At 37.5% G+C, this 16,326-nt stretch overlaps 1 protein-coding gene across 1 annotated transcript in view; it reads right to left on the reverse strand.

Annotated features, from left to right (window-relative positions):
* Nucleotides 1–414: 414 nt before the first annotated feature.
* Nucleotides 415–16,326, reverse strand: part of alpha-Man-IIb (alpha-Mannosidase class II b) — a 196,778-nt gene continuing 180,866 nt past the window's right edge. The window contains exons 6-7 of the mRNA XM_014359271.2: nucleotides 4,012–4,480; nucleotides 415–3,922 (exon numbers count right to left, since the gene is read on the reverse strand). Of these exons, the coding sequence (XP_014214757.2) occupies nucleotides 1,759–3,922; nucleotides 4,012–4,480 (2,633 nt within the window). The 3' untranslated portion in view covers nucleotides 415–1,758. The remainder of the gene's footprint in view (nucleotides 3,923–4,011; nucleotides 4,481–16,326) is intronic.

Consider the following 16,326-nt stretch of genomic DNA (forward strand, 5'->3'; position numbering starts at 1 on the left):
AGTTCAAAACTAATTGTAAGTACCTGACAGTTTCAATTGGCCATTGTGCATTTAATTTTATCAAAACTTATTGGAGAACCGTTTTTCAAATTTAAATTAAAAAAATCATTACAATGTATGTACATGTTATAATTCGTTTAAGTCACACTTCACTTTTTCAATTATTGTGTTTGGAAAATGAGATTTTTAACAACATTAAAATTCCAATAACATACATATTTATCATGTAAATCATGTCATATACATTTATTTATTACATTAAAGAAGCTCAAAACAAAGAAAGAAAAGTCTTAAAGTATAAATCGGAATATGAAAATAGGCTAGATTTACATTTTTATATCGCACAGTAATTTGTTCAATCTACATTATTGTTTTACATTGAAGTGTTTATTGATATGTACACTGACGAATATTTATATTTTTGGCGTTTACACAATGTCATTCTTCTGCAGCATTTTCTTTTACAGGTGATGTGAAATCAATAACAATTACCGATCTCATATTTATCTGAATTTTTTATTTTTTTTGATAAAACCAATAAAAAAAAAAAAAATTTAACGTTATAAATCATTTTAGAAGTTTTTACAAAACACTGTAGAAGAAAGCTTACATTTGATCACGTGATTCTGTTGGCGTGATTCGAAAAATGAAAAGTATATGTTTAATTGTTCGACTTTTTGTTGAAAAAAAAAAAAAATCTTCATCACCTTATACATAACGTTGTAACACTTTTCTTATTTTTCATGCCAGTTTTTAATTTTTTAAGAAAAAATTGCAATTGCAAAAAAATGTTGTATCACTTGTATTTCAACGTTTCACCTGGCTAATATTTTATTAACGCTGATTTCAGGTAATTTTCTTCATTTGTTTTGTTTTTACCATCTTCGTAATTTTTTATTGTTAAGATAGGTACAAGAAATCCTCGCTATGATTATTTTTGTCACGTTGATACTTATTTCAGTTTGAATTCTCGCTGTACACGATTTTTCTTGTAATTGACTTATGCTGGCAATGATATTTTACATGTAAAGATTCAGAAAGATATTAGGATCATTGAAATGTAATTTCATTGCTGTACGTAATTAAGTGTATGGAAACGTAACCGAAATAGGCAGGATATTTAAAATCGAAAGTAAGACAAAATTGATCCAACTCCATGTAAAAAAGTCATAAAAAAGAACTTGATACCTCTCGTAAGGTGTGAGTTTGCAAGGTAAAATTTGACAAAATGTAATAGTTTATATTATGGTTACTACCATCCGTATGGCAACACCGAAACAATGGTGTTCAAGTAGTCTTCAAGAACTACAAGAAAAAATTGTTTTTTCCTTAAAAATATTCTAAATTTAAAAACTACTTGAACCTCCCTGTTTTAGAATCGTCATTTTGATGATAACATCACTATTGGCGAATATATTATTCCTTATATTACTTCATAATGACAACACCGTACGAGAGACATAAAGTCTTTTTTGTTGATGTTTCTGATACGTTTGTAAAACTTCTTTTTTTACATCTCTGAAGACATATCTTAAGACTTCTTTAGTTGGAGAAGGGTACTAAAACTGTATGATGCAATAAGTATATTTTTCTGAACTCTTCACTTAGTCTTGATACAAACTTTGTGTCCACACTTTTGACACTTCATACGTCACTACGAGTTATCATAATTCAATTTTAAAAGTACATTGGCAGTTTTCATCACTGATCACTGTGTCTTAATGTCTTTGAATTCTGACAACCCTGACTCCCCCTTACTCAGTGTAGATTAATGGCAAAGTTAAGATTAAAAGTGCCGAGTTCCATAGGCTGCAATGAAATTTCCTGAAGTCCATCCTTCAACTGTTTTTGAAATCTAGTACCTGTCAGCGAAGTTTTTGTCACATTAGGGGCATACAGTTTGTAAAACATTGTATCAGGCGACAGCTTATCATATAGAGGGCAGTGTTTGATCGAAATATCTGTACCGGCGGCACAGCTGTATCCTTGCCGGTGCAGCACCATCAAAGCATTGTTGATCGGATAATGTGGCATTTTTGGATCATGATTCGTTCTGAGATTCAATAAATGCATATCACAAGGCATACTGTTACTTAAAAGTCTTGTTTCTGGAGCCAGTTTAATCTCACTTTCCGTTCCGTCAACCACAAAAATATTTACAGGGTAGTTCAAAGCGTTGCTCAAGTGGTTTGCAAAGAGAGATGGCTTAGAATATCGATCCTTCTCCCCTACGATGTCTTCCAGTAGTAGCCAGTTTTTGAAAACTGTTTTCCGATTATCCAACAATCCCTCGCCCATACCCCTCGAATCGTCATACAACGTCCTTCGATCCAACATAACCTCTAGCCAGCCTGGCTGATAACTCGCTGCTCCTTGTGCGTGATTCACAAGAAGTGTTAGCCTGTGTGATGAATCTTCAATATAAGCCATCGTTGTGATAGGAAAGTAATTACCTTCGATACCTATCCTTTCAATTTTCGTACGTTTTATCATTTGATGACCATTTAAATCTGAATAAAACTCTGGTGGATCGCCATTTACAATGTCCGTTTGAATACGCATAAACATTTCCGTCTCACGGTTCTTTGGTGGAGTCTCGAAATCCACAATATTTCGAATATGTATAGCCTCGGATAATGTACCTTCTTGGTGGTATATGGCTACATGGTGAGCCAACAGTTTTCCGTACTCCACAGTAAGACGAGAACTCAACGCACCAGAGATAATGTATATTTTTTGATGAGGCGTGTATACCTCCAAGATATCTTTGTCAGTGTCGCGAAGATTGGGATCCGGCATAAAGAGATACGCACCACTATGAAATTGGGCTGACGTGTAAGCGTCAAATTGAATATTACACTGCATGATCTTTCCACTGGGCTTCTTCGTGACTCGCTTAAGAAAACCACTTTGGCCATCGAACAATAGTTTCATCCGCTGGTTCTCTAATTGAACGTCACCTATTTGCATGGGTTTGATTGGAAATACATTATCTTTGCCACATCTCGTACAATAAACCGTGGAAATGGCTTCTGCTGGTACCCTATCGATTTGCTGAAGGTAGTACACAGCTATCGTCAGCGGCTTCAAATCAGCAGCAAACAACAAAACATAAACGTCGTGCGTGATGCTCGTTGCATTCATCACTGGGGCAATTTGATAGGGAATGGAATTCTTGTGGGAATCGAGAACTCTTACGCGGTATGTTAAAGTCTTTACAGTGATAATTTCTCGTCTTGGTTGCGCAAGAGAATTAAAAAGAACGATCCTTTTCGTTTCTCGATTATTGATGTTGATGGGGATCTTTTTAGGAAGCTTTTCGTAGCTGTCTCGATCAGACTCTGAAAGGACATACACTTGTCCTGATGTAGAATTGGCCTTGGTTTCCGTAGCAGCTAACGATTGGATAGCAAAACTCTGCAAACCCGTCATGTCCGATATTGACTCAAAGAGTTTCAGAGCATAGTCTTTCATGACGAAGGACTTGGACGTCCCTGTGATTGCGTCATGGTGTTGGAATAACCCCAGATTTCGCCGTGCCTTAACTAACCTTTCGAAATACGTTTCATACATTTTGATGTCTTTGGCTGATTGCTTGGCAACGTTCAATGCTATCGTGTACAAAATTTCAGCAGATCGAAGATTTGCTTCCAATTCCCGATCTAGGATTTTCATGTAAGGTCGAGTAGTAAAGTAACCACTCCAATAAGCAGGTCTACCTTCACTGAATATATCCGAATAAACAAAGAAATCGCCTTTAAGGGTTGGAAAATGCGCCATCCGTTTTTGAATTTCATTAAAATAATCCTTAGGAGTACCAAATATCACTTCGGCATTGTATTCGTCCTTACGGCTATTTATGTAGTCAACCAGTATTTTATAATTTGTGTACTGTTGGTCCCATTCGATTGGATGATCGTACCTGCAATATAAAACACATTTAGTTTTGACAGCAAATAGTATTGTTAAAAAAAAAAAAAAAAAAAAAAATGAATAACAGTAAATATTCACCTAAAATCATCACCCAACGGTATAACAACAACGTTGTGCAGGAATAACGAACCAGTTTTGAAGTATTGCTCGAGCAACTGTTCAGCCATGGCTTTGACATTATTCGACGTGATGTCCACGGCCTTAGCTGAATACTCGGTGTATTCGTTACGAATTTTCCGGAAATCGTAATTGAGGCAGACGTGTGGGTGTGGACCACATGAATGTTTGATGTTGTAAATATCAAAGGGTTGGTTGTGCGTAAGCATGTCAGAAGCACCGCTCTGATCCCATGGTTGAACCCAGAAGAAGTCACCGTACTGCTTTTTGGCAAACCACTGCTTCCAGGCGTAGTGGATACGCTGAATTATTGTACCGGAGGCGCCCGTAGATTTTAGCAAGTATGGCATTGTACTTCCGTGACCGAAAGGATCGACAGACCAACCGGTTTCTGGTATCACGTCGAGATTTGTCTTCAACCATTGATGACCTGTAAATATCGAACAGTATTAGTAATTTTATAAAATTATTAAAGAATATATTGAAATTCTTTTTTCCTATTTGCAAAAAAAATCCTTTAAAACAATTAAGATTTTTACATGATAAAAAGTATTTATGAGTAGTTAATTATTATTACTTGTTTTCAAAACTGATTTGAAAAATACACCACTTTGTAACTACTTGTACTTGATGTAAATTTTAAAGTTCTTTTTTTATCTCTTCTGAAGCTTTGTTTTGACAAAAGATTGGTAAGTTATCGATGTTAAGACTATCTATTAAAATGTTCCCTTTCATTTTAACGAATCATGTAATAAACTAATATGAGCGAGACTATTTTTCTTATAAAGTTAATGTATTGTAATAATTGTTCCTTACAGTAACATGAACGTAAAGCAACTGGAACAATACCACCAATTAACAACACCTTGTCAGTCTGACAAGTCAATCATAAAAAAAAAAGTAATCGTGCAAAAACATTTCAATCTCGAGGTGGTTCTTCTTAGAAATGAGTAAAGACGACAACGAGAAGGGCTGACAACTAGTTGAACAAGACATCAGCATTAGTTTGGAAACTCCTCGACTCTACATTATAGCCACGGCAAGGCAGAGAGGGAGACTCATTAAGCGTCCGTCGGCTGCATGCCATCGACAAAGCTTTAATTAGAGGCTCCGGAAAGTTGGTAATTACAAGAAGACACAGCTTCCCCTCCAGTTCCATTTTGCACCCCCGACTCTTTCCCTTTTTTTAATCCCAAAGCTTATTGGCTATATTTCCAAAGTCGAGCGAGTGAAGAGCCACGGGCGAAGCTTTTAATTTGAGCAAACAATTAATTACCGACAGCGATACCTTATAAACAGCTTACAATAACAGCTGCTGGCCGACCCCCGACCCCGTTGAGTCGACGCGCGAAACGCCAGTCACGTAGAAGTGATTAAAAACTTGCGCCCACCGTGGTATAAGCTCATTAACGACGAAAAGGGGCGAGTGGACGATGACGCCAGAGTTTTTCGGGCAACGGCTTGCTTTTTCCGTTGCCAAAGGACCTGTTTCGCATGTTTTTTTTATTCAGCGGCTCTTTTGTTCCTTTCATACGATACTTGGAGCGATACCGTTATTAGAGATAATAATCGTCGCTAATTACCGTGGTGGCGTAATTGATGTTTTGAGTTTTAAGATGACTATGGAAGTTCAACTACGGGGGGAAATGGACCTTTTTTGGTACCCTCCAAGTGTGTGTAATGGAAAAAAGACAGAGCTCGAGAATTTATGGATCCACCACTAATGTCTCCTCATTTTTTTTAGACAAAGGGATTTAAGATTCTATTATCATATTTTATGAGCGAGTGTCAAGTAGCAAGTGGCTGATAGTTATCTGAGTGTTCTGGGACAGAAAATTCCTCCCCGTCAAGTACCAATTTTGAAGTTAGGTAAGTGACGTACGAGCTTAGGGACACTTTGTTTCCCAGCTGTCAGCTAAGTAGGTTAGTCCAAATACATTGGTCGAATCGATTCAATTTCTGTTCGCAAACTCAAGAGCAAAACGGCTCTAATGCGTCAGTTGGGATGACGTGACATATTTGCTCGATCCGCGTTAGACTGATGAAACGAATTTATGCCTCCATGGATGAATTACAGATTGCTCGGTCGTAATCTTATATAAATCTCTTGGGCAAAGTATAAACTAGAGGAACTTTTCGGTTGCAGATCGTATATTTGAATAAAGACTTTGAAACGTTTTTTTAATGGTGATTTTATACACTACTTTTAGTAACACGTAAAAGGGATATGGGTCTCTTGAGGGATGCCTCTCAGTATGACAGGAGTTGTAACGATTTTGAAACCAGGTGTAATTTTTATTATGTCCGGGAAAGAATTATCGTTTCTTCCTGGTACATTATGTACCACTTAGATTTAGCAATAATTACTAAAATACTTAAAAAAAGATTTTTCACAATATTTTTCTGGGTTTATTAGATATTCATACTTATTTGGTACTTTCTGTAACACTTCTTGTGGAAACCGTTAACAAGCCCTTCTATCTTTATTATTTTTATTTCAATGAGTCATAGAAATAATCGAACTTTTGAGAATCTACTTAACCTATAAATTCTCTCAGTTATAGGTTAATTAAGGATGGTAAATGAGGGAGTCAGTATGGTGACTTTTATCTTTTATACTCTTTATGGAATCGGATTTTCTCCAGCCATCGTTCTTCTAAACTTATTGGCACACCAGTATTTTTTAACGTATAGCAATCTATAACTCACTATTACGAGCCAACAGTTATATCATTCAATAAAACTACCAGCCATTGTAAGAGCTAATCCACCCACAAGCTTTTATTTATCTCTCGCTTTTCAATCTTAACTACGTACTTTAATTTATTTTTTTTATTGGAAGGTCGAAATACTCATACCCATGGGTAGGATTAATGAGTACAGTGCGTTGCTATTTTTTTATGAAATGATATAATATTTCATGAGAGCAACAAATTTAGAAGAAGGAATTGTATTAAAATTCCGATGAATAGTATGCTACCCTCCAAGTTGGAAAGACTTAGGGGATCGTGGGTTTGAAACCTTTCGAAAAATATCAAGATTTTTTCTCAGGCTTTTCCGATAGGGTGCGTACCAAGGATGCCGAAATATATAAGATGATTAGTGAATTTTTTGTGGAAGATGTCTGAATCTCCAGGTGCTTCCTTTCTAAGGAAAATCAACACCTAGCCAGCTCGTCGGTACTCTCGCTATCAATTTGAAACGGTAAGTACAGTGAGGTTAATGGTTTGATCAGAGAGATCCTTCCATTAACCAGATACGGGCCTGGGTGTGCTAGAGGCTGGCGTTGAGTTCGGATTAGGGGCCCACACGAAGGACTCGCATACGTTGATGAAAGAGGGAGATTATTCGCTATGTAAATTGCTGCTAGCAACCTCTGATGGTTTCAAACGGGGCTAGCTCTCGGAAAGATCATATAGCTCTGTATATAAAGTAGGCAAAAACCGTACAACTCATTTCACTGAAATCTTAAAGTCAAAGGACACTTTTGACTAACAGTATTAGCAAGAGTTGTAGATAAGTAAAAAAGGAGTTAATATAGTCATATTTGACAAGGATATATTCAGTTATTATAATTCCATGTGTGATGATTCATGTAACCACGAAAGTGCCTGCAGGACTTTCAACTGACATGCACTGCGCTTGCGCAGTAGGAGACAAAGAGAATGATACCTCTTATTTTACTCGTTCTACTATGTCATAATCACTCATAACACAACTATTATTGTAAATATTTTTATCAAATGCAGTTACATGGATTCCTTATTTCTTAATCTACAAATTTTGCGCACGTAACAGGTCAAAATAGTGTCAAGTTTTAAGGTCCAGGAGAAAAAAGTTAACCGTATACAGAATTTAGGCTTCAGTGTTCCGGGAGCTAACAATATTTTTGTCTCCATGAGCGCGTCGATCGATTTTCTTATCTCCTCTAAACCAACTTACCTAGCGAATAGATAAAAAAGGATAAGATGGTAGAGGTAGGGATAAACGTAGCAATGGATGTACGTGAGATTGACGAATATAATATAACACAGAATTTATAAATTCTTATAGCCATCTATGATGACCAAGAAAAATTGCTTAATGACGGAGATTTCTTTTTAAAATTTTTTTCCAAGCAAGATGGACAGTCCAAAAAATCCATGCTCAATGGATGCTTGTACCAAATATGGATAGTATACGTGTCGGTCTTGATCGGATATACATATTTTTCAATTCGATGTATGTTTTGTTTATTTATTGTTATCACAAGTTTTGTTTAATTGTATCGAGAACTCTGTATTAACCTCGAGTTTAAAGAAACTATCCAAGCACACAAATGCCGTAGATGCATGATTCAATTCCTTCATATCAAGGATTCCTAATTATGCTGAATAAAGGCTCAAATAATTTCATCCCCGTGTACGACAATACCTTATTCTCAGTGAAATTAGTAAAATCTTCCACGCGATTAATAATCCAAGCTATTTTCCCGTTTCTTCGTCTCTATCTCCAGGCCCTTCGTCATACCATTCAACGCGTATGCACATGCAAACACTCTCGCGTGGGCCACGAAGCGTCTTCTCGATGTCCCAAGTTGTAATCGTTCTTCCATGAACTTTCGCGGGTTCCGGCTTGATCCACAAATTAAAAGTTACCATCACCGCTTCAGCGCGCCACCGTAGCTTTTCCATCCACCTAATCTCCTTCTGCCTCATTCCCGTCTTTTCCATCTACCTAGTATACCATTATACACACTTAGACACCACGGCAATTTCGGTACACGAATCGGCACTTTCGCATCACTTATTGTTATTATCATCTCTACTTTTGCTCCTCTTTCCTCTCGTTCGTCGCGGCTTCACGCGCAAGACAGCCCTTTATAAGTTTCAGCCGGTGTATGAGGTTTCTTCTAAAAGGCATTTAGATCGGTCGGGTGAGAGAGGGCTATGTGCGTATATGACGATGGAGGAAAGGATTTACTCAAAGAGATAACGCAGCAGTGGAAAGTTTTCACAGTTGGGACTTAATGAACGGCCATGGCTTTAACAGACTTTGGCTTTAAAACCCTCAAATTATAATTTATTGCAGTAAAACTTTCGGTCGCGGATCTTTATTGGAGCATGATTGTTGTTGACTCGTATGAATATACCTATAAAATTTCAATTACGAATTCACGTGAAACTAAATTATCGAGTGGTCACTTGGATTATTTTCATCAACGTTCTATACGTAATTACCACCTTTTAGTACATGTTTCGTGATAAATTATCCATCACTACGAGCCGTGCTTGTACAATTAAATCGAACGCCTTGCAATTAGGACAGGGTTTTACGTGATTAGAATAACTTGGTCGTATAAATATAGCTAGACAGAATATTACAATAATTGATCATGCAAACACTCATACTAGGTTATCTGTAGACTTTTTATTGGATTTGTCGTGTAAAAATTATTTTTTATCGTATTAACACGTGTTTGAACGTCTATCAATACTTAAACAAGAATAACGTAGTTTAATCAAAGAAAGTTTTTCTGTATTTTTTTTAGAATGGCCAAAAAATTCACGAAAATATTTATTTGGCACGTAAAGTGGTTACAGCATCATATCAATCGTATAGAACAAATCAATCCTGATTCGTTAATGATGGAGCGATATAGAAGAATACACAGGAAATCACTATCAGAACTAAAAAAAATTTTCTCATGATCCACGTTATCCTACCGACAACATATGATCATGAAATACGAAATGAATAAAAGGCAAACACGTAAAGCGGGAAATAGAGCAAACAAAATTTTTCTACCAGCGATCGATCCAAAATCACTCACAAATTCGTACCAATCTCACGTCACGCAACCAGACACATTACGCACGGGCACTCAAACAAATTGATATAGGCGAAAAGAAAATCATACAGGCAAGACTCGCCGAATCCCATCTAGCAAAGGGTTTGCACGACGAGCCGAAACGTACGTGTATAGGCGAGGAAATCCTCACTTGCGCGGTTACGGTCGACAGAATGGTAATCGCAAGCCATTTATCAGCGGTCTGCCGTGAAGCCATTTGGAACTCTATTCGAGTTTCGGGTCTCTCACCCTACATCCTCGACTCTCTGTGTGTGCATAACAGACTGTTGCGAAACAGCCTCGAGATTCAATCTTGCGTGTAACGTTTTCAAAAAACGATGGTGAGTACCATTCGATTGAATAATGGATGATTAACACCCGGAATGTGTATGGAGCTCTTTTCCGAGTGCTTCGCGCTTGATTGGAGAGGTTTTAAATAATGGATTCGTGACACTTTGCGTTAATTTTGGTTTACAATTTCTGAATACGGCATAAGTAAGTATTTTTCATTTGAATCGATTTTATATTATGCGGTTTGCGGACATAGGAGTTCTTCTTGTCATTTTTATTGTAAAATTTTTATAGAATGTGACTGGACGGCACGTTTTTCTATTTTGAGATAAAATTGATTTTTAGTTATAGATTGCAGTAAATACATTTTGTATCACGGAGGCTGGTGACAATGTAAAATACACCAGACTGTATATTTAATGCATTTGTTGCTCAACTGCAGAACATAACACCCCAATGTTGCCGCGTGTAAATAGGGGCGACGCAAATTTGAGCAAGCGAATGGATTGCGGTAACCACGTTACCACGAACCCTGATGCAAATAGAGCGAAATCGTTCACGCATTTTAAATCAATTGTATAGCTGGATAGTCCTTTATAATCAAAATCCGATGAGGATTCATTGAGATGTATTAGGGTGTGTCTGAAAAAAAACTCTACAACCTTTGTGGTATTGAAATTTGAAAAAATTCGGTCTACTTTCAGTCCAACTGAAACTTATTTTAAAAAAACTATAGCGAAAAACGTTTTCTTTAAAAATATGAATTATTTTTAGCTTCGCTCAGTCGAAGAATCACATTATGGAAGTGTTTTAAATTGGTTAAAAATCTGTTTTTCCGCCCTCGGGTGGTTTTGAGAGGCTGGTACTTCCTCAGGCAAAAAAGCAGTTTTCCGATACTCGTTCGAAAAGTTTCCTTTACGAACCTCGTTACGGACCTCACCTTCGGCTCGGGCCACAAACCTCTCGGTTCGCTAACAGAGACTTTTCAAACTCGTAGGAAAACTACTATTTCGTAATAGTGTGTGGAAAATAGGTGTTTTCTGCACTATGTTTAGTGTGAAAAATTGATTTTCCCGCATAATGTACGGAAAAAGTATGTGTCAAAGGTTTTTTGTTGCACAGTGTGCGAAAAAGGTGTGTGGCAAAGGTTTTTCCACATACTGGAAAAAATTTTGCTACACGCCAGAAATCTCACAGGGAACGAATTAAGATACCGCGTGTGTACAACTATATCATAACCCTACTTGGTGTACGTTTCAACTCTCAACTAAAATTCCTTCTTAATTACTTTTTTTTGTTAATTCCATTAAACTATATCATATTAAAATTTCAGAACTTCTCATTGGGAACCACAATCCCATTATGTTAGTGCGGGATCCTTTAACAAAATTAGGGTTTTAGCGTACATTGGTTTTTAACGAAAATTTACAGAGAAAAAAAATTTTCTAAATAATTATGAAATTTCAAAGAGATTGGCACCATCGAAGAACAGAAGTTATTCGATTTCGTAAAAAAAAAAAAAAATGGACGGAAACTTAAATATTTTGACGACCCCCTGGAGAAACACATTGGTAAATTGAGCGAGCATAAGCAACAGCAACATCGGTTTTCCTCCCAGACACTACAATACAGTGCTCGTTGCAAAGGATCCCGTTACAGGTCCGAGCTACCGCACAGTCCTTTGATTTTATTTCAGGATCCACGTTGTATGTACAGCCCGACAACGACACGCACGTAAATCTCCTCGCAATCGAGCAGAACCACACTATTCCGATCCCATCTTACACCCCTGCACTCGCATTCGCCCCTTTTTTCCAATTTTCCTTTTCACTCCGACGCCCCGGCTCTTTTTCGTTTTTCCCACTCGTTACACCAACCCGCAAACACACGCCTCCTCCACCGCATCAAGCTTTTGTTCTTGCTTCCGCGCTTGGTTTCCACGCCTCTCGTTTATCCGAGCGACACTTTTTTTTTTTTTTTTTTCTTCTCGCTCGCTCTTTCCAGCTACATTGCACCTGCCTCGTGTGTGCCGTGGTATCACTTTCGTTTTCTCGTTCCTTTTCTTTCTCCAATTTCCGGCGTACAGAGGCTACAGTTGCAAATTTCTTTTTTTTTTTTTTTTTTTTTTTTTTTTTTTTTTTTTTCCTTTAATCGACTACAGCATGCAAGCCATCCGAAATCGTTTGTTCTGTAACCCTCAATCTCGAGGGGAATCACACGAGTGCAACGGATGAAGAGAGGTGAAGGAAAAAATATTCGAATTAAAAGAAGGGAAAAAAGCCCCAACAAAAAGGAAGGATGAGCGCGTCCCCTGGCGGAATCCGTCGTGTGTACGTAGTCTTGATGAAATCCAATTATATCGAAGAACGTTTGCGCCTTAACGGCGCTTGGAGACTTCACTTCGCTTAATTGAAAGACCAAAGTAACGGGTAAGCACGAGTCGTTCCTCGAATTACCGAGTGGATGCGATAGCTATGGAATATACTTTCGTTTTTAGAGAAACTTTTGGTCCCGTTTTCATGAGCTTTACTGAGTTTGAGAGAGATGAGTTTGAAGACGGGAGCGATGGCCGAGAGCACGCACCAAAATATAGAATTTTTTATGATGGGGACATTCACGTGGTTGGTCAAATATTGAACACGTAATTTTTTTCTTTCAAGCATTATGAACAAGAGTTGACGAAAATACCTTTTGAATGTGAATTTTGACGTCATGAGTCCCCACTCCCCAACTTGGATAAGCTCTGTCAATTTTTCTTTGGATAATTTCGAATGCAGAGAATTAAAATTATATCTGAACTAGTAATCGAGTAAAGTATCTCATTCTATATGCTCACGCTCGACAATATTGCTACTGCATGCACTCGTTAGAATCAATTGATGCATTTTGGTCACTTTGAAAACGTCAATTCGAAGAGATAGGAGGTCTCCATTTTTATTTAAAAGATCACCGTATAACGTGTCCGAGGCTGACATGTCATTTTCCACCCATTAATAACTTGTGAGGCAGCCTGTCGCGTTTCGCGATTTAATTACCCAAATAGGTTATGTCATCCCGAGCGCGTTACACGTTTGAACTTTGTGTTCCAGGGCTGGAGTTTCGCAGCGTCAGAACGGAGGCACGAGCACTCGGACGCATTTTCCAGGTACACAAAATGAGAGAAGCAGTAGGATTTTAATTAAACCCGACGAAGCGATTTAAAATGACTGTATTAACGAGAGTGAAGGGGATAGGGTGGCGGAAGTAGAAATGAAATATCCGCGAACAATCGTCATCAATTTTCGCTCGGAAGCTTGAATGAGATTAAAATATGTTAAAATAAAAGCGTAAAAATACGCCATTTAGTAGCGGAATTCAAAATAAAAATTTAAACAATCACCGATTTGCATAACTACATATATTATACTATTAAAAAAAATTTGTAGGTTAGAAAGTTGTGTGACTGTTGCTCTTATCAATTATGAATAGTGATACATTTTATTTAGACTCGGTAAAAAACTTTTTTTCTAAAGCAGAAGCGACTTTTACTATTTAAATTATTGTAAAAATACGAGAAATGTTTTGTGAAATTATGCAAATTTTGGTAAATATAGAAAATTTAATTTAATTTTACGCTTTTTGCGTGACACTCGTAGTAATATACTGTCTTGTACTCGTACATTAACAAAACGAAATTAAGTAATTTTGACTTTTTACTGGTATTATAATTATGTATATCTCACATCAAATAGTTTGAAATATTGCCCTAACGTTTTAATATACTCTTACGACGTAACGAGGCATTAATGTACTTAATACTAGGTTTGCATTTTTTACTAGTCAAGGATCAAAATTACTTAGTTTGGTTTTATTTTTTAACGTATGAGTTGACGTTTTACATTTGTTAGAAGATAATTTATTTTTTATGTCTTAGTTAATTAACATAAGCGTATGTTGGTAGTTTTTTCGTAAATTTCTTTTAATTTTAACTTTTTACATAAAATTTTGATTTATTTAGTTGAACCAAACACCCCACTGTATATTTTAATTGTAACATAAGATTTCATCGCCTGAAAAATTAAGTAGAGGCAGACAAGTGTGGTAAGACGATCGATGTCTGACCAGTGAAAATGATTAATAGTATGCACTTGAAGTCTGACATTTTTAATTTTTAGGAATCAATAAAAAGACATTTTAGTTATACTATTACGTTCTATTAACTTTTCCTCTATATATTGAACGTAAATCTCTCAGAAAAAATTTTTTTATTGAATGTAAAAGTAGGTTAAGAACGGATTACAACACTCCATCCATCATGCCACCGAAAAATAAAAAAGTAAGCTGAATCAAATCGCAGGATAATAATAATGATTATAAGAATACTAAAAATAATAATAATAAATAATAATAATGATAATAACCAAAATCATAACGAAAGCTTAAAAAAAAGTAACTAGCGATAAAAAATAGTGGTTGAAATTAGCGATTGGAATCGGTTATCGTTGGCTGCTGATGAAAGTAGGTAATAAGTATAGGTCTGTCGATACGGGTAACAATGACCAAAGTGGCATTTGTACGCCCAACCGAATGGGTCGACGTAATCATCCTGCAGAACAATAAAACCGTCGAGTTTCCAGATTTACGATTCAAACAACAAAAGTTCCAGTCACGAAAAAAAAACAAAGGGCCACGCTCGAAAGCGCACTCGTGGTGTACATCGCGACTGAAAACGTCAAACAAAGCGTAAAATCGGCGCAAGTAACAAACTTAGTGCAAACATTCACCTGTAACGGTGCCCTCGATACCGCGAATTTCGCGTCCTGATAGCCTCGGCAGTGCGACATTAGATTACGAAGCTCGGCTCGCAACGGTAATGTACGGCAGGTATGCGCACGTCTCTCGATTCAATTACAAAACGCTCGCGCCGATTGAGGTACATATTGCGCGACATCGGCGTAACGTATACACCTGCGTCAGGTGCTCACATCGCGAAATTGCACTCGGTCTCCACGATCGTGTGACACGCGCTATCGCTTTGGATTGTGTATATATACCATACATGTACGGGTACTGCACTGAATTTACGTCGTGTTTCATATTGCTACTGATGCCGTTAATGTTCAGTCTGGCAGACATGGACGGCTTATTGTATAAGCCGGGCGACGGAAACGATTCCGAGTGACTGATCTTTTCGCGCGGGTGGAGGGATTTTTCGTTCGATCGCGTCAACGCGAAAAATGGCCGATACGCGGGTGTTTTTTGTTGTTTCTGTTTGTACTCGATTTCTGTTTCGACACTTGAGGGATTTTTGTAATTACTTTTTACTTAACATATACAAGGGGTTCATCGAGCGTATTGGATAAAAATGCTCGACAATTTTCGCGAATGAATGAAAAATTTAATGCAAGTTTTGCAGGAAGCACTTTATCGTTGATTAAGTTCGATTGGTCCCAGAGAGACCGACCGATAATAAATATTTTTTGTTGTTGCTGTTTTACCCTAAAAATCTAAAGTTCTAGACCAAACCGAACAAAACCACTAGGGATCGCGAGCACACCTATTGTAGCGTCACTATGCCCTTGCGACAATACGCCTCATAACGGTTCTCTTACTACTTGAGTTCCTCTTCGATTTTTAAAACCATATGCAACAGCGAATGCCTTCAAAACCTTAAACACCCATCAAATCCTCAAATCTCGTACAAACAAGCAATTTCATTCCATCCACCAAGTCCCGATTGCAGAGAAAACAAAGAGCCAACCATCTCTCCGTTGCCCAATTAAACCTCGGGTTCCTGCTGTCAGTGTCAAAACAAAATGAACAGCCACACACCACGTGCGCGTCAGTGCCATTTTATGTCGAAAAGTCAAGACGTAAGTGTACGTATATATAATAGTACGAACATTGCGGGAATCACGGGAGGAGGGAGTGAATCAAACTTTATTAGAGAAAGTACGGTGTAGAGGGGGGGGGTTGGAAAAGGTATCCCGGACGTTATATATGGGTAAGTATATATACGAGCGGGGGAGGGTCGAACAAACCATTAAACTACGCTCTCGGCTGCCGGCTGATTATAACTCATTAAACAACGCGCGCGAGTGTTAGCATTAGCGAAGTCGAAGGAGAGCGGGTGCATGTGTGTACTATGTGTGCGATTTTCGTGGTGTTCGCAAAAT

This window comes from Copidosoma floridanum, unplaced genomic scaffold (genome assembly GCF_036245765.1).
Source record: "Copidosoma floridanum isolate Cflo_tuat_1 unplaced genomic scaffold, Cflo_Japanese_pri ptg000020l, whole genome shotgun sequence".
NCBI classification, from domain to species: domain Eukaryota; kingdom Metazoa; phylum Arthropoda; class Insecta; order Hymenoptera; family Encyrtidae; genus Copidosoma; species Copidosoma floridanum.